This window comes from Salmo salar, chromosome ssa09 (assembly GCF_905237065.1).
Source record: "Salmo salar chromosome ssa09, Ssal_v3.1, whole genome shotgun sequence".
Lineage (NCBI taxonomy): Eukaryota > Metazoa > Chordata > Actinopteri > Salmoniformes > Salmonidae > Salmo > Salmo salar.
The window spans coordinates 157,517,011-157,536,487 of NC_059450.1; the positions used below are offsets into that span (position 1 = coordinate 157,517,011).

The 19,477-nt window shown below is 41.8% G+C and overlaps 3 protein-coding genes across 4 annotated transcripts in view; 1 reads left to right on the forward strand and 2 right to left on the reverse strand.

The window, feature by feature from the left end:
- The window catches only part of dhx34 (DEAH (Asp-Glu-Ala-His) box polypeptide 34), a 41,293-nt gene extending 34,881 nt beyond the window's left edge, over positions 1 to 6,412 (reverse strand). For both annotated transcript variants that reach the window (XR_006771256.1, XM_045724910.1), the window contains exons 1-3: positions 5,331 to 6,412; positions 4,961 to 5,077; positions 677 to 871 (exon numbers count right to left, since the gene is read on the reverse strand). Coding sequence is in view for 1 of the 2 variants with exons in the window: in XM_045724910.1 (XP_045580866.1) it covers positions 677 to 871; positions 4,961 to 5,077; positions 5,331 to 6,026 (1,008 nt within the window). In the remaining variant the exon portion in view is untranslated. The remainder of the gene's footprint in view (positions 1 to 676; positions 872 to 4,960; positions 5,078 to 5,330) is intronic.
- Positions 6,413 to 7,067: 655 nt separating this feature from the next.
- On the forward strand, positions 7,068 to 11,451 carry LOC106613381 (lipase member H). Its single transcript, XM_014215552.2, has 9 exons — positions 7,068 to 7,612; positions 7,751 to 7,862; positions 7,993 to 8,094; positions 8,211 to 8,318; positions 8,749 to 8,964; positions 9,269 to 9,361; positions 9,475 to 9,586; positions 9,912 to 10,097; positions 10,383 to 11,451. Exons 1-9 carry the CDS (start codon positions 7,172 to 7,174, stop codon positions 10,459 to 10,461), a joined length of 1,449 nt encoding a protein of 482 aa, XP_014071027.2. The 5' UTR covers positions 7,068 to 7,171; the 3' UTR covers positions 10,462 to 11,451.
- A 6-nt stretch (positions 11,452 to 11,457) lies between these two features.
- st14a (ST14 transmembrane serine protease matriptase a) overlaps positions 11,458 to 19,477 on the reverse strand; it is a 62,310-nt gene continuing 54,290 nt past the window's right edge. Inside the window, exons 11-18 of the mRNA XM_045724912.1 lie at positions 19,172 to 19,276; positions 18,914 to 19,021; positions 18,577 to 18,693; positions 17,728 to 17,848; positions 14,750 to 14,938; positions 14,286 to 14,557; positions 13,709 to 13,845; positions 11,458 to 11,844 (exon numbers count right to left, since the gene is read on the reverse strand). Of these exons, the coding sequence (XP_045580868.1) occupies positions 11,686 to 11,844; positions 13,709 to 13,845; positions 14,286 to 14,557; positions 14,750 to 14,938; positions 17,728 to 17,848; positions 18,577 to 18,693; positions 18,914 to 19,021; positions 19,172 to 19,276 (1,208 nt within the window). The 3' untranslated portion in view covers positions 11,458 to 11,685. The remainder of the gene's footprint in view (positions 11,845 to 13,708; positions 13,846 to 14,285; positions 14,558 to 14,749; positions 14,939 to 17,727; positions 17,849 to 18,576; positions 18,694 to 18,913; positions 19,022 to 19,171; positions 19,277 to 19,477) is intronic.

Sequence of the window (19,477 nt, forward strand, 5' to 3'; positions counted from 1 at the left end):
GGCACTGAGTTTGAAGGTAGGCCTTGAAATACATCCACAGGTACACCTCGAAATGACTAAAATGATGTCAATTAGCCTATCAGAAGCTTCTAAAGCCATGACATCATTTTCTGGAATGTTCCAAGCTGTTTAAAGTCACAGTCAACTTAGTGTATGTAAACATCTGACCCACTGGAATTGTGATACAGTGAATAATAAGTGAAATAATCTGTCTGTAAACAATTGTTGGAAAAATGACTTGTGTCATGCACAAAGTAGATGTCCTAACCGACTTGCCAAAACTATAGTTTGTTAACAAGAAATTTGTGGAGTGGTTGAATAATGAGTTTTAATGACTCCAACCTAAAGTGTATGTAAACTTCCTGACTTCAACTGTTATCTCAATGTACACTAACAGTGTATCACTAAAGAGTCCTATCAGCTCTGGAATATCCTATACTCTTCATATAAAAAAATCCAAAGATATAAGCAGTCCTTGGTCCAGAGGGTTTTCAGACCTCTCCCTGGGGACCCCCCTTAGCCCTTCCATTTATTTCAACTCTTCCAGAGCACACAGGATTCCACTCGTCAACTAAATCATCAAGCCCTTGACGAGGTGAATCAGGTGATCTTGTTCAGGGCTACAACCAAAATATGAAACGCCTGAGGAGAGGTTTGAAATCTATCGTCCACTCACCTGTATAGGGAAGAGCCGGCCTGGTACCTGCAGTACAGGTGCAGTATTAAAGTAGCTGGAGAAGAGTTTGATGTTGATGGTGGCGGACATGAGGACCAGGCGGAGGTCGGGACGGGTGGCCAGGAGGGAGCGCAGGACCCCCAGGAGGAAGTCGCAGTGGAGGTGTCGCTCATGCACCTCATCAACAATCAACACCTGGGTGGAATAGGGAGGAAGGTAGATCCACACACACGGACTGGTTACGGAACAACTAGGGTGCGTCTCAAATGGAACCCTATTCCCTATATAGTGCACTACTTTAGACCAGAGCTCTATGGAACCCTATTCCCTATATAGTGCACTACTTTAGACCAGAGCCCTATTCCCTATATAGTGCACTACTTTAGACCAGAGCCCTATTCCCTATATAGTGCACTACTTTAGACCAGAGCCCTATTCCCTATATAGTGCACTACTATAGACCAGAGCCCTATGTCCTATATAGTGCACTACTATAGACCAGAGCCCTATTCCCTATATAGTGCACTACTTTAGACCAGAGCCCTATGGAACCCTATTCCCTATATAGTGCACTACTTTAGACCAGAGCCCTATTCCCTATATAGTGCACTACTTTAGACCAGAGCCCTATGGAACCCTATTCCCTATATAGTGCACTACTTTTGACCAGAGCCCTATGGGAACAATTGGGACACAGCCCTAGAAAGGCATACAACCCCTAGATATAGTGAGAGTAAAGTTTTCTGTCTGTTCTGTAACCCACCTGGTATAGACACGGTCCCTTCAGAAAGTATTCAGACCCTTTGCTATGAGACTCAAAGTTGAGCTCAGGTGCATCCTGTTTCCATTGATCATCCTTGAGATGTTTCTACAACTTGATTGGAGTCCACAGCATTGAAGGTCCCCAAAAACACAGTGGCCTCCATCATTCTGAAATGGAAGAAGTTTGGAACCAGCAAGACTCTTCCTAGAGCTGGCAGCCCGGCCAAACTGAGCAATCAGGGGAGAAGGGCCTTGGTCTGGGAGGTGACCAAGAACCCGATGGTCACTCTGACAGAGCTCCTCTGGAGATGGGAGAACCTTCCAGAAGGACAACCATCTCTACAGCCCTCCACCAACCAGGCCTTTATGGTAGAGTGGCCAGACAGAACCCACTCCTCAGTAAAAGACATGACAGCCCGCTTGCAGTTTGCCAAAAGGCACCTAAAGACTCTCAGACCATGAGAAACAAGATTCTCTGGTCTGGTGAAAACAAGATTGAACTCTTTGGCCTGAATGCCAAGCGTCACGTCTGGAGGAAACCTGACACCATCCCTACGGTGAATCATGGGGGTGGTAGCATCATGCTGTGGGGATGTTCTTCAGCGGCAGGGACTGGGAGACTAGTCAGGATCGAGGTAAAGATGAACGGAGCAAAGTACAGAGAGATCCTTGATGAAAACCTGCTCAAGAGCGCTCAGGACCTCAGACTGGGGCGAAGGTTCACCTTCCATCAGGACAATGACCCTAAGCACACAGCCAAGACAACACAGGAGTGGCTTCGGGACAAGTCTCTGAATGTCGAGTGACCCAGCCAGAGCCCGGACTTGAACCCGATCGAACATCTCTGGAGACAGCTGAAAATAGCTGTGCAGCGACGCTCCCCATCCAACCTGACAGAGCTTGAGAGGATCTGCAGAGAAGAATGGGAGAAACTCCCCAAATACAGGTGTGCCAAGCTTGTAGCGTCATACCCAGGAAGAGTCGAGGCTGTAATCGCTTCGTCGTTATGGGGTATTGTGTGTAGATAGATTAAATATGTTTTTTCTTATCAATTTTAGAATAAGGCTGTAAAGTAACAAAATGTGGGGGGGAAAAAATCAACGGCTCTGAATACTTTCCAAGGGGTACTGTATATTATCAGGTATATATTATATTTATATGTATTATATTTACCTGGTATATATTATATTTACCTGGTATATATTATAAAACTGGGTGGTTCAAGCCTTGAATGCTGATTGGCTGACAGCCGTGGTATATCAGACCATATACCACGGGTATGACAAAACATGAATTTGCTCTATAATTTAGTCCATAACCAGTTTATCATAACCAACCTGGTGGGTTTGAGGTATATGGCTCTTAAGGGCTGTATCCAAGCACTCTGGTTGAGATAATGCCAAGAGTGTGCAAAGCTGTCAAGGCAAAGGGTGGCTACTTCTAAAATATAAAATACATGTTTCATTTGCTTAACACTTGTTTGGTTACTACATGATTCCATGTCTGTTATTTCATAGGTTTGATGTCTTCACTATTATTCTACAATGTGGAAAATGGTAAAAAATATAGAAAAACCCTTGAATGAGTCGGTGTTCTAAAACTTTTGACTGGTACTGTATATTATATGACCGGGTATATATTATATTACCTGGTATATACAGTATTATATATTATATTACCTGGTATATACAGTATTATATATTTTATTACCTGGTATATATTATATTACCTGGTATATACAGTATTATATATTTTATTACCTGGTATATATTATATTACCTGGTATATACAGTATTATATATTATATTACCTGGTATATACAGTATTATATATTATATGACCGGGTATATATTATATTACCTGGTATATACAGTATTATATATTATATTACCTGGTATATACAGTATTATATATTATATGACCGGGTATATATTATATTACCTGGTATATACAGTATTATATATTATATTACCTGGTATATACAGTATTATATATTTTATTACCTGGTATATATTATATTACCTGGTATATACAGTATTATATATTTTATTACCTGGTATATATTATATTACCTGGTATATACAGTATTATATATTATATTACCTGGTATATACAGTATTATATATTATATTACCTGGTATATACAGTATTATATATTATATTACCTGGTATATACAGTATTATATATTATATTACCTGGTATATACAGTATTATATATTTTATTACCTGGTATATATTATATTACCTGGTATATACAGTATTATATATTATATTACCTGGTATATACAGTATTATATATTATATTACCTGGTATATACAGTATTATATATTATATTACCTGGTATATACAGTATTATATATTATATTACCTGGTATATATTATATTACCTGGTATATACAGTATTATATATTATATTACCTGGTATATACAGTATTATATATTATATTACCTGGTATATACAGTATTATATATTATATTACCTGGTATATACAGTATTATATATTTTATTACCTGGTATATACAGTATTATATATTATATTACCTGGTATATACAGTATTATATATTATATTACCTGGTATATACAGTATTATATATTATATTACATGGTATATATTATATTACCTGCTATATACAGTATTATATATTATATTACCTGGTATATATTATATTACCTGGTATATACAGTATTATATATTATATTACCTGGTATATACAGTATTATATATTATATTACCTGGTATATACAGAATTATATATTATATTACCTGGTATATATTATATTACCTGGTATATACAGTATTATATATTATATTACATGGTATATATTATATTACCTGGTATATACAGTATTATATATTTTATAACCTGGTATATATTATATTACCTGGTATATACAGTATTATATATTATATTACCTGGTATATACAGTATTATATATTATATTACATGGTATATATTATATTACCTGGTATATACAGTATTATATATTATATTACCTGGTATATACAGTATTATATATTATATTACCTGGTATATACAGTATTATATATTATATTACATGGTATATATTATATTACCTGGTATATACAGTATTATATATTATATTACCTGGTATATATTATATTACCTGGTATATACAGTATTATATATTATATTACCTGGTATATACAGTATTATATATTATATTACCTGGTATATATTATATTACCTGGTATATACAGTATTATATATGTTATTACCTGGTATATACAGTATTATATATTTTATTACATGGTATATATTATATTACCTGTCATCAAGGCAAAGGGTGGCTACTTTGAAGAATCTAAAATATTAACTATATTTAGATTTGTTTAATACTTTTTCAGTTACTACATGATTCCATATGTGTTATTTCATAGTTTTGATGTCTTCACTATTATTCTATAATGTAGAAAATAGTAAAAATAAAGAAAAACCCTTGAATGAGTAGGTGTGTCCAAACTTTTGACTGGTAGTGTATATTATATATTATATTACCTGGTACTGCTCCAGGGCCCCGTCAGCCTGTATCTGTCTCAGTAGTAACCCCTCTGTGAGGAACAACAGCTTGGTGGACGGGGTACGGGTCCCCTCGAAACGGATCTGGTACCCAACCTGCAGATAAAACATAGCTGTGTGTCAGTCTGCTTGTCGCTCTAATAAATGTCTGGGTGTTGATTTGGTCTTTGTGGAAGGTGCACAATATTGTGAAAAAATGATCTCTTTCAGAGAGAAAAAAAAAAAAACACTTACTATTGTGTGAATATGATTACATTTGTTTGATATCCCTATCCAAGCTTGATTCCAAAAACGCTATTTTCCGAAGCCTGTAAGTAAATAAACAGCTTCTTACTACACCACTACCTACCTTGGAGCCATACTGGTTGAGACTCTCGAAGCTGACCCTCTTGGCGAGGGAGATACAGGCAATCCGTCGAGGCTGTGTGCAAGCTATGTGACTGAACCCAGAGGAGAGGAGGTACTGGGGGACCTGGGTGGACTTTCCACAGCCTGTATCCCCCGCCACCACTACTACCGGGTTGGACCGCACCAACTCCACGATCCGGTCCCGGTACTGGAAGATAGGAAGGGCTTTCTGCTCCGTCCTCAACTTGGCCAGCTTCCCAAAGCTCTGCCTCTGGTTGAAGTCCAGGAAGTGTAGCAACGCCAGGCGACAGTCAGCAACCTCCTGACTCCCTGGACCTGAGGAGCTCCGTCTGTGTCTCTGATCAGACCTCTCAGACCCCTCCAGCCTCTCCTCTGTGTCTTTAGTACAAACTGACACGTTGATCCGATAACGGGCGTCATATTCCCTAGGCAGACCAAGATCTACAGTCTTCTTCCTGTCTCTGCCTTCCTCCATGTCTTCCTTCCTGCTGCTCCCCGACATGTCCTTCCTGGTTTTGAATCTCTGGAAGCGCTCGAAGAAGCTCCAGAACTCTTTGTGTTCCGTGGTTCCGTTCTGGATGTAGTCATGACGACGGAAGAAGATCTGGTCCATCTGAGCTCGGCACTGAGGGTTGTCCCAGTCCCAGCTACGGCTGTCTCTTCTCCTCTCTGACATCTTTAACGTTACAGCTTTATATAACACACACTCGTGACACTGATATCAAGTCAACCAGATTAGTAAATCAATAAGGCTAGTTAGACGCTCACTCAATAGTCAATGGTCTCCTAACATAGACGTCTGAGTTAGTTAGCTACTAGCTAGCAACTCCTTTGCGTTCAAGATAAATAATGTGTAAGCTAGCTAAAGCTAAAGGTTATCTTGGTTTAGTTTATTTAATAATCCAAATACCCATAATCAATCCAGTAATCCGTCCAGGTTATGCTTTCCTGTTTCATCAGATCAATATTCAAGATCGCGCCAACAGAGAAATTGAATACAAACGATTGACAAAGTTAGCAGCGGAAAAAATAATAAGGACTGTCCGTCTGAACTATTGTCCGACAACAACTGCAGCCATTGGGTATATAGTTCCGCATGGTGAAGTTCGATTTCTTTCACATTTTTGTATTTATTTATTTCACCTTTATTTAACCAGGTTATTTCACCTTTATTTAACTAGAACAAGTTCTCATTTACAACTGCGACCTGGCCATTGACAAATCAAATACTTTATTGGAAATGTTTTAAATGAAATCTCAAACCATGTTTAGTTCTTATGTTATGTTTCTTGTGAACACTGTAATAGCAAACACATGCAATATTCAGATCATTTTACGGGTTGCAATTATTCATTTTTAGAAACATCTTGAACTGCATTCTTTGTAGTTTAATTATCACTCTGCACTGATCAAGAAAGGAGCTGGCTCACAAAAGCTCTACTGTTCTCTACTGTATTTTCATCAGAAACACTCCAGTCTCCACCTCCATTGAGGCTTATCGGATTGTCAGAGTACAGAAGGCTGTATAACAGGTAGGGAGATTTGCATTGTGGCTGGAGAAATGGAGAGAACAGGTGGAGGTGTGGAGAACTCTGGAGCTGACAGCAGCCTGGTCGTCTGGTCTCTACTGACCTTCTGTCTTCTGTCTGGTCCTGCCACAGGTACTATGGGGGGGGGCATTACTGTGTGATTAGCTCAGCTGCACATTAGAGGTCAATTCAAATTAAATACTCACATTTTCCAAAACTAGCGGCTGCCTAATCATGATTAACTGGGGAGAAGTCCTCACAATAACCTATATTCCAGTCATATGTTAATAACATGATTGATGTTTACAGATATTCTCTTCTCACAGGTGACCAACATGCTCACTGCTCTGAGTTCCTCTATCTCAGCCATTCCTCTCTTCTGGTGAGGCTCCTCATCTTCTCCTCTGAGCAGGGTCCCTGTGGTTACCCCATAGACCTCCCTCCTTCAGGCCTCCCATCTGGCCAGGGCTTCCCTCCACTTCCACCAGGCCTCCCAGGACTGGCCCCTGGTCCCGTGGCCCGGAGCCCCCTCAGCCCCACAGTAGTGATTGTCCCGGGCAGGAGGCCGGCCAGGCTGCAGCCCAGCTGGGCGAGGGTGATGGCGTGGGAGCTGTTAGAGGCGGGGCTGGTTAATGTCCTGGTAGCTGATTGGCTGCTGCCCCCAGAGCAGGAGATCACCGAAGGAGCCAGGCAGGTGGGAGAGAGGCTGGCACAGGCCATACAGACACTACTGGTAGGTACATGTTCCACACTGTGTAAAAGGTGTCCAGTAATATGCTTTAACTGGGTCAGGGAAACTGGCCCAAATTGAACAAGATTAACTGTGTTATAGTTTAATAGACTTGTTTAGGTTTTGCTGTTTATACCTCAGGAAGACCAGGGCTCTTCTCCAGACCTGTTCCACCTGGTAGGGTTTGGTGTTGGGGCCCATGTAGCTGGTGTGACTGGGGCCTGTTTGGAGGGAACTATTGGCAGGATCACAGGTACTGAGACATGATATAGGGTTACATCTGGTAACAGTCCATTCTGAGTTTCTGATGAACTGACAGGTGAAATTGAGTGTTTTGTAATTATAATATATATATATTTTTAATGTGCTCTGATCCAACTCAGGCCTGGATCCGTTCTCACCACTGTTTTCCGAGGCAGACAGCAGCCTGTCCCTGGATCCCACTGATGCTCAGTACGTGGATGTGATTCACACCAACTTTAACCGTGAGGAACTCTACACATAGCTAATAAGCCATGTAGTTACACCTAATAGTATAATAAATTTATTTTGACTTTTTTTTAACCAAATCAGTAAGTTCATTACCTGGTGTATTTTTCAGCCAACGAGCCGGTAGCTCCCCTGGGGGTTCCCAGACCATTGGGTCATGTTGATTTCTACATTGGCAGAGGATATCAACTTCCTGGTTGTCCTCAGGCTCTCATGAAAAGTGTGTGACAGGTTTTATTTTTAATTTTTTTATCATGTAAAATATTATAACAAACATCATGCCTGGGGCCCATGTGACCTGACAGGGAAAAGCTGTGTCCTTTAGGCTATCTGCTATAACTCCAGAGGTTGGGATGACTCATACATTTGGGGCAGTTCTGCAGGGTAGTCACTAGCTAGCACTGCCACAATGTCATAGAATCTGATTTTCAACCTAACCTTAAAAACACACTGCTAACTTTATACCTAACCTTAAATTAAGATCAAAAAGCCATTTTTTTTTTTTTTTCATGAATTTTTAAGATAATATATATATATATATAGCCAATTTTTGACTTTGCAGCTGTCCCATGTAGTGTAGATCGCTCAGTTCTGCCTCCAGGACAAGATTCAGCCCAATAAAGGTCAACCTGCGTGTTGGTGTGTTCCAGGGGAGCAGTACTTGCTGTGCAGTCACCAACGGGCCTATAGGTTGTTCACCAGCTCCATCCGGTCCTCCACCCGGTCCTCCACCAGGTCCTCCACCAGGTCCTCCACCAGGTCCTCCTGCCCTCTCACAGCCTTCCCCTGCCAGGGAGTAGAGGACTTCCAGAGAGCTCACTGTACACACTGTCACCACCCTGGACTCAACATCTGCCCCCAGCTGGGTAAGAGACAAGATAATGTAGACCAGCTGGGTAAGAGACAAGATAATGTAGACCAGCTAGGTAAGAGACAAGATAATGTAGACCCGCTGGGCAAGAGACAAGATAATGTAGACCAGCTGGGAAAGAGACAAGATAATGTAGACCAGCTGGGTAAGAGACAAGATAATGTAGACCAGCTGGGCAAGAGATAAGATAATGTAGACCAGCTGGGTAAGAGACAAGATAATGTAGACCAGCTGGGCAAGAGATAAGATAATGTAGACAGCATAACTCACCATCAGCTATTGGTTCTTCTCTCCTATAGGCTACGACATCAGCTGGCTGCCTCCAGATCGACCAATCACCTTCGAGCCCCTGACCGCGGTCCTGGACATCACAGCAACAGACCCTTTCTGTGGTCAGAAACTCAGGACACACACACACACACACACACACTGACAGTGTCACACGGTTACAGTCACTTCCTGTAGTGCAGGAAGAGTCGGTTAACCCGTTTTATATCCCTTCTAGTGAAGCCATTCCTGTTGGAGGTGCACCTGGAGGGAAACGCCTCGTTAGAAGCACAGCTATTTATTCAGCTGAAGGGAGACGTCAGGAAAACGCCTGTCATGTTGGTGTCCGGGTGAGACACTATCATCTGGTTCTTCATTTATTAATGGCTGCGTCTCAAATGGGACCCTATTCCCTATATGGTGCACTATATATATCCCCATAGGGCCCTGGTCTATTGCTGTGTACTATATAGTCCCATAGGGCCCTGGTCTAATGCTGTGTACTATATAGTCCCATAGGGCCCTGGTCTAATGCTGTGTACTATATAGTCCCATAGGGCCCTGGTCTAATGCAGTGTACTATATAGTGAACAGGGTGCTATTTGGGATGCAGCCGATGTGTTTATCCGGTGATCGCCTTGCCAACTCTAACGTGCCGTTGATCCTTGTGTCCAGTCCTTCCCTGAAGCAGTTTGAGCCTCACCACATCCACCAGTTCATGGTTTCCGTAGACCCCGCTGTTCAGGAGATCCGAACCGTAGTTCTTCACTTCTACTCTCAACACCTCCTGTACTTGGCCTGGAGGAAGACAAGGATTCACATCCATCACCTAGTGCTGACGCAGCTACCCAGACACCAAGGGTAAATATCATCAAACATAACACAGATGAGTTCTGGATTCAACTCTCCTCTCTCTTCCAGTTGCTAAAGAACAACTATACTGCTCAAAAAAATAAATAAAGGGAACACTTAAACAACACATCCTAGATCTGAATGAACTTGGGAGTTACATTGTGTTGTTTAAGTGTTCCCTTTATTTTTTTTGGAGCAGTGTTATAAAGCCATTTCGACCCCAGTCGTCTGTGTGATGTCTGAGAGCACAACACTTAAAAAACAAGCCTGTGTTTTGTTCGTTACTTCCCACAGGTTAATATCTTACAGGACCGGGAGTGTTACAGCAGTAGAGAACCAGAGAGTGGAAGTTTATCTGCAGATGGAAGAGTGAAGATGAATGGGAGCTTTTTCCAGGGAGGTCAAATACTGTGGTTGGGTAATCAGAATATAACCGTAGAAATATTCTGAGAAAAAGCCATGAAAGACTCTAATTTGTTGTTCATATTTATTTTCAGACACTGGCATAAAAACAAATACAGTAAGTGTTTGATAAATGCTGAATAATGTTTTATTTCTAAGCTTCAATTTCGATCATTTGTATGTCCTCAAAAGTTGTTGTGAAATCAATCCATTTATATGCACAATGCTAACCCTACAGACAATCTCTAATGGAGCTTTATTCCGTTATAAAAGCGTTTACGTCGAATCCAAATTAAATGCAAAATCCCTGATGAGAAATAAAGTTGGAGTAAAGAAAGACCATCAGGAATAAATCACATTTAAAATATATATATATATATATATATATAAAAAGGCACATTATTCATTATCATCATGTCGCATCAGGACTTCCTGGTTTTTCAACAAACTATTGTGTCAAATACCAAATCATAGTAGAGAGGATGGGAGCTGGGGTCACTGTCTGTTTGAGCCCTCAGTAGGCTTGTGTCCCAAATAGCACCCGATTCCCTACATTTGTGTACTACCTTTAATTAAAAACAGAGCCCTTATGGATCCCTGGTCAAAAGTAGTACACTTCCACCCTCCATGAGTACAAGGACAACAAGTTAAATTCACATTTAAGAGCCCGTTCTAAAAGATAACTTAAGAGGAAAAAAAACCCTTTGAGGAAATGATTAAAATTCAATGACAAAAACAAGCAACAGAACACATTGTCTCCTTCTGTATGCGTATATGTAACAGTGTTTCTATAGTAATTTCTTAAAAACTGGCCTAAATCCTACCGGAGCAAAATGTACCAGAAAATGTTGTGGTGTTTCCAATCCAAATGACTGATTTGCAATGACAAAAACAAATATATCTAAAAAAAAAAAAAAACATTATTTACAATTCTTAAAAATACTTTCCCCCCCCCCAACCCCCCCCCACTTATTCCTCCTCACTAAAATAAACATTTAGACATTAAGGCATCTGCCTTTTCGACAGAGAAAACCAACCAACGATACATAGTCCATCGATATGAAAGGGGAGTGCATTTTGAGGCCTGAGATCAAAACGTGTAAAATAGTTCATCACTCCCGGCGAACCAGGAATCTGTACAGTATACTGGTGTGTTCATCGTCGGAAGTCCACGTCATTCCTAGTCGTTTTGCTGTTACACGCCAGTCTTCTCCTTGATCCAGCCCCTGAACTTGGTGACGGTGCTATAGATTCCAGGCTTGTCCCTACGGGCACAGCCGTCGCCCCAACTCACCACTCCAGCCAGGAACATACGACTAGTACCAGGACTGGACAGAGGCCCGCCAGAATCCCCCTGAGAGAGAAAGTGTATGGTTATATATCTCATCCTATTCAGTACTACTGTTGACCAGAGCCCTGTGGTTTTATATTTAGATCTATCTATCTATCTATCTATATATACTGCTCAAAAAAATAAAGGGAACACTTAAACAACACAATGTAACTCCAAGTCAATCACACTTCTGTGAAATCAAACTGTCCAATTAGGAAGCAACACTGATTGACAATAGATTTCACATGCTGTTGTGCAAATGGAATAGACAAACAGGTGGAAATTATAGGCAATTAGCAAGACACCCCCAATATAGGAGTGGTTCTGCAGGTGGGGACCACAGACCACTTCTCAGTTCCTATGCTTCCTGGCTGATGTTTTGGTCACTTTTGAATGCTGGCGGTGCTTTCACTCTAGTGGTAGCATGAGACGGAGTCTACAACCCACACAAGTGGCTCGGGTAGTGCAGCTCATCCAGGATGGCACGTCAATGCGAGCTGTGGCAAGAAGGTTTGCTGTGTCTGTCAGCGTAGTGTCCAGAGCATGGAGGCGCTACCAGGAGACAGGCCAGTACATCAGGAGACGTGGAGGAGGCCGTAGGAGGCCAACAACCCAGCAGCAGGACCGCTACCTCCGCCTTTGTGCAAGGAGGAGCAGGAGGAGCACTGCCAGAGCCCTGCAAAATGACCTCCAGCAGGCCACAAATGTGCATGTGTCTGCTCAAACGGTCAGAAACAGACTCCATGAGGGTGGTATGAGGGCCCGACGTCCACAGGTGGGGGTTGTGCTTACAGCCCAACACCGTGCAGGACGTTTGGCATTTGCCAGAGAACACCAAGATTGGCAAATTCGCCACTGGCGCCTTGTGCTCTTCACAGATGAAAGCAGGTTCACACTGAGCACGTGACAGACGTGACAGAGTCTGGAGACGCCGTGGAGAACGTTCTGCTGCCTGCAACATCCTCCAGCATGACCGGTTTGGCGGTGGGTCAGTCATGGTGTGGGGTGGCATTTCTTTGGGGGGCCGCACAGCCCTCCATGTGCTTGCCAGAGGTAGCCTGACTGCCATTAGGTACCGAGATGAGATCCTCAGACCCCTTGTGAGACCATATGCTGGTGCGGTTGGCCCTGGGTTCCTCCTAATGCAAGACAATGCTAGACCTCATGTGGCTGGAGTGTGTCAGCAGTTCCTGCAAGAGGAAGGCATTGATGCCATGGACTGGCCCGCCCGTTCCCCAGACCTGAATCCAATTGAGCACATCTGGGACATCATGTCTCGCTCCATCCACCAACGCCACGTTGCACCACAGACTGTCCAGGAGTTGGCGGATGCTTTAGTCCAGGTCTGGGAGGAGATCCCTCAGGAGACCATCCGCCACCTCATCAGGAGCATGCCCAGGCGTTGTAGGGAGGTCATACAGGCACGTGGAGGCCACACACACTACTGAGCCTCATTTTGACTTGTTTTAAGGACATTACATCAAAGTTGGATCAGCCTGTAGTGTGGTTTTCCACTTTAATTTTGAGTGTGACTCCAAATCCAGACCTCCATGGGTTGATAAATTGGATTTCCATTGATTATTTTTGTGTGATTTTGTTGTCAGCACATTCAACTATGTAAAGAAAAAAGTATTTAATAAGATTATTTCATTCATTCAGATCTAGGATGTGTTATTTTAGTGTTCCCTTTATTTTTTTGAGCAGTGTATATATCTATATATATCTATATATATCTATATATATATCTATATCTATATATATATATATAAATAAATAAATATCTCTCATTCTATTCAGTACTACTGTAATTCAGTACTCTGTGTGGCAACCCTATAATATGACCGGGTCAAAGTAGTGCACTTCATAGGGACAGAGAGTTCAGTACCTGGCATGCGTCCACTCCTCCAGTCAGCACTCCAGCACACGTCATCCTGGAGGTGATCTGTCCTCCCATCAGACGGTTACACACAGTACTGTTGATGATACGGACCTGGGCCTTCTGCAGGATGGACGCACCAGAGCCTAACATACATACAAGGACACATACGTTAGTTATTATCACGATGCAGGAAGTGGGAGCATATTATTAATCTCTAACTGTTCGGGAACATCTTCATGCAACATGTCTGAATTCATACGCAGCAGAAAGCTCATTTAAATATATTATTAAAAAAATTGCAATTAAATAATTAAAGCTACTCAGTAACAAAGAAAAATATTATTTACATTTTTTTTACATTTTGGTCATTTAGCAGACGCTCATATCCAGAGCGACTTACAGTAGTGAATACATTTCATGCATTTTGTTTTTGTACTGGCCCCCCCGTGGGAATCGAACCCACAACCCTGGCGTTGCAAACACCATTGCTCTACCAACTGAGCCACAGGGAAGACCGTGCAGCACATAGTTATAGTAACTAATACTGTAAATGAAAACCGAGCCCATCCACATTCTGACTCACCTCCCTCTCGTGTGGCTCCCCAACCTGTGATCCAGACAGAGTTCCCAGGGGGGAAGGTGTGTTGTGGGGAGGGCAGACAGATGGGTCTGATGTAATCAGAGAACGTCACAGGGCTGTCTAGCTCCATCAGAGCGATGTCGTTGTCGAAGGTGTAGGCATTGTAATACGGGTGGGAGATCACCTGACGTAGATTCCTCTTCTGAACGTTCTTACCGTTCTGCTTCTGGATGTGAAGGCCTAGGTATGCCTCCCATACACCCGGCTGGGAATACCTAGAGAGATACACATGGTTAGGAACGAACGAAGCGCAGCACAGCACAACACAACACAAACACAACACAATAACACACAGTTTCTCTCTGGGATGACTGAGGAAATATATAGTAATAGTACACACATAGTTCAGGCTGGGAAAACACACTACCACCACACCGTCGCACACAGGGAGAATCGTCCACAAGTACCTGGTCTTGGCGTCATCCTGTACACAGTGAGCAGCAGTAACCAGCCAGCGTTGGCTGATGACGGAAGCACCACACACGTGACCAGCGTTCTTAATGTGGAGGCTGACCTGCCACGGAAACTCCCCTTCCTCTGCGTCCTGACCACCCACGATACGGCTAGTTTTAAACAGGCTCCGACCACAATCTGAAACAACATCATCAGCATTTAGTCAACAACAGTCTCCTTCACTGAGACTAATGTATTAGTCAAATCACACTAACGTTTAGTCAACAACAGTCTCCTTCACTGAGACTAATGTATTAGTCAAATCACACTAACGTTTAGTCAACAACAGTCTCCTTCACTGAGACTAATGTATTAGTCAAATCACACTAACATTTAGTCAACAACAGTCTCCTTCACTGAGACTAATGTATTAGTCAAATCACACTAACGTTTAGTCAACAACAGTCTCCTTCACTGAGACTAATGTATTAGTCAAATCACACTAACGTTTAGTCAACAACAGTCTCCTTCACTGAGACTAATGTATTAGTCAAATCACACTAACGTTTAGTCAACAACAGTCTCCTTCACTGAGACTAATGTATTAGTCAAATCACACTAACGTTTAGTCAACAACAGTCTCCTTCACTGAGACTAATGTATTAGTCAAATCACACTAACATTTAGTCAACAACAGTCTCCTTCACTGAGACTAATGTATTAGTCAAATCACACTAACGTTTAGTCAACAACAGTCTCCTTCACTGAGACTAATGTATTAGTCAAATCACACTAACGTTTAGTCAACAACAGTCTCCTTCACTGAGACTAATGTATTAGTCAAATCACACTAACATTTAGTCAACAACAGTCTCCTTCACTGAGACTAATGTATTAGTCAAATCACACTAACGTTTAGTCAACAACAGTCTCCTTCACTGAGACTAATGTATTAGTCAAATCACACTAACGTTTAGTCAACAACAGTCTCCTTCACTGAGACTAATGTATTAGTCAAATCACACTAACGTTTAGTCAACAACAGTCTCCTTCACTGAGACTAATGTATTAGTCAAATCACACTAACATTTAGTCAACAACAGTCTCCTTCACTGAGACTAATGTATTAGTCAAATCACACTAACATTTAGTCAACAACAGTCTCCTTCACTGAGACTAATGTATTAGTCAAATCACACTAACGTTTAGTCAACAACAGTCTCCTTCACTGAGACTAATGTATTAGTCAAATCACACTAACGTTTAGTCAACAACAGTCTCCTTCACTGAGACTAATGTATTAGTCAAATCACACTAACATTTAGTCAACAACAGTCTCCTACACTAACATTTAGTCAACAACAGGCTCCTTCACTGAGACTAATGTATTAGTCAAATCACACTAACATTTAGTCAACAACAGTCTCCTTCACTGAGACTAATGTATTAGTCAAATCACACTAACGTTTAGTCAACAACAGTCTCCTTCACTGAGACTAATGTATTAGTCAAATCACACTAACATTTAGTCAACAACAGTCTCCTTCACTGAGACTAATGTATTAGTCAAATCACACTAACGTTTAGTCAACAACAGTCTCCTTCACTGAGACTAATGTATTAGTCAAATCACACTAACGTTTAGTCAACAACAGTCTCCTTCACTGAGACTAATGTATTAGTCAAATCACACTAACGTTTAGTCAACAAATCTCCTAATTTAGTCAACAACAGTCTCCTTCACTGAGACTAATGTATTAGTTAAATCACACTAACATTTAGTCAACAACAGTCTCCTAATGATGAAAACACTAACATTTAGTCAACAACAGGCTCCTTCACTGAGACTAATGTATTAGTTAAATCACACTAACATTTAGTCAACAACAGTCTCCTTCACTGAGACTAATGTATTAGTCAAATCACACTAACGTTTAGTCAACAACAGTCTCCTTCACTGAGACTAATGTATTAGTCAAATCACACTAACATTTAGTCAACAACAGTCTCCTTCACTGAGACTAATGTATTAGTCAAATCACACTAACGTTTAGTCAACAACAGTCTCCTTCACTGAGACTAATGTATTAGTCAAATCACACTAACGTTTAGTCAACATCAGTCTCCTTCACTGAGACTAATGTATTAGTCAAATCACACTAACGTTTAGTCAACAACAGTCTCCTACACTAACATTTAGTCAACAACAGGCTCCTTCACTGAGACTAATGTATTAGTTAAATCACACTAACATTTAGTCAACAACAGTCTCCTTCACTGAGACTAATGTATTAGTCAAATCACACTAACGTTAGTAAAAAGTTCCTTCACTAACATTTAGTCAACAACAGTCTCCTTCAATGAGACTAATGTATTAGTCAAATCACACTAACATTTAGTCAACAACAGTCTCCTTCACTGAGACTAATGTATTAGTCAAATCACACTAACGTTTAGTCAACAACAGTCTCCTTCACTGAGACTAATGTATTAGTCAAATCACACTAACATTTAGTCAACAACAGTCTCCTTCAATGAGACTAATGTATTAGTCAAATCACACTAACATTTAGTCAACAACAGTCTCCTTCACTGAGACTAATGTATTAGTTAAATCACACTAACATTTAGTCAACAACAGTCTCCTACACTAACATTTAGTCAACAACAGTCTCCTTCACTGAGACTAATGTATTAGTTAAATCACACTAACATTTAGTCAACAACAGTCTCCTTCACTGAGACTAATGTATTAGTCAAATCACACTAACGTTTTACGTTCAGATATTTAGAAAGGGGTCTATAAGTAGTAAAACTATGTTCATAGATAATTTATAAATCTGTTTTAACAGTTACAGCTCATTTTGTGTTGATGTGGTGTGTGTTGTGGGGTGTTGTGGGGGACAGAGGAATGAACCATAGAATATAAATGACTGATCATTATGTGAACCGTGGGGTGTTGTGGGGGACAGAGGGCGTGTCTTACCACAGTTTGGCCTCATCTGATTTGTCCTCACAGTCAGGTGTTCCATCACACTCAGGGTTCTCCTTGATTGTACACTTGTTGTTCTCACATTTATAGGTGGAGTCAGTACACTGCACATTATCCATAACTGGGGAGAGGAGAGAAATACCACATTCACTTCTAGGTGGAGTCCGAACCACATTCGCTTCTAGGTGGCGTCCGAACCACATTCGCTTCTAGGTGGAGTCCGAACCACATTCGCTTCTAGGTGGAGTCCGAACCACATTCGCTTCTAGGTGGAGTCCGAACCACATTCGCTTCTAGGTGGAGTCCGAACCACATTCGCTTCTAGGTGGCGTCCGAACCACATTCGCTTCTAGGTGGCGTCCGAACCACATTCGCTTCTAGGTGGCGTCCGAACCACATACGCTTCTAGGTGGAGTCAGAACCACATTCGCTTCTAGGTGGAGTCAGAACCACATTCGCTTCTAGGTGGAGTCCGAACCACATTCGCTTCTAGGTGGAGTCCGAACCACATTCGCTTCTAGGTGGAGTCCGAACCACATTCGCTTCTAGGTGGAGTCCGAACCACATTAACAATCCATTCTCAAATACTAAGACAGGCCATAAGAGTTAGTGTGGAATCCAAATGAAATAAAATCTGTGTTTATTCGTCACGTGCACAGGATACAGCAGGTGTAAAAACAGTACTTTTAAAAGCTTACAAGCTCTTCCTCGACAATGCGGTTATACCGGTCCTGTTAAAAGAGAGAACCGATCCGTTCTCAGGCTACATCCACCTGTTAGAAAAAGTAATGTGTAAAAAAAAAAAAAACATTTGATTGATTGAACTGATGGAGAGAAACATCTCCTCACTTCGTCCACAGTCGCTCTCGTCTGACCCGTCTCCACAGTCGTCCTTCCCGTCACAGCGTTTCTTCTCCGACACACACTTTCCGTTTTGACACGTCAGCTCCCCCACCTTACAAGCACCTGAGGAGACATAATAAAACAACTTTATTTTTTTGGACACTGCACCTGAAAGTAACTTAACGTGTGTCCACATGGCTGAGCTGGAAACAGGATGAGAGCGACTGAGCTGGAAACAGGATCAGAGCGACTGAGCTGGAAACAGGATAAGAGTGACTGAGCTGGAAACAGGATGGAAGTGACTGAGCTGGAAACAGGATGTCAACAGGCCTGTGAAACATACCACAGTTCTGCTCGTCGGTGTCATCACCACAGTCGTTCACTCCATCACATTCCCAGAACAGGGGTTTACACAGGCCGTTCTTACAGCTGATCTGAGTGGAATCACACTCTGCGAGCGTGCGCACACACACACACACACACACACACACACACACACACACACATTTATTAAACAACAATCAATCAATCATTATTATTAATCCATCTAATACAAAAAAGGTTTCTGTAGACAAAAATCAATAATTTTGTTAGTACTCACTGCAGTTCATCTCGTCGCTCATATCTCCACAGTCGTTCCAGCCGTCACACTTCAGATCTGTCTTGACACAACGCTGGTTGTTGCACTGAAACTTGTTGGGACAGGCTGGGGATGGAATGACAGGAGGGGAGAGGGAGCAGGGAGGGAGGGAGGGAGGGAGGGAGGGAGGGAGGGAGGGAGGGAGGGAGGGAGGGAGGGAAAGACAGGAGAGGGAGCAGGGAGGGAGGGAGGGAGGGAGGGAGGGAAAGACGGGAGAGGGAGCAGGGAGGGAGGAGTCAGCTAAAGGAAAACAAATATGCTGCACTA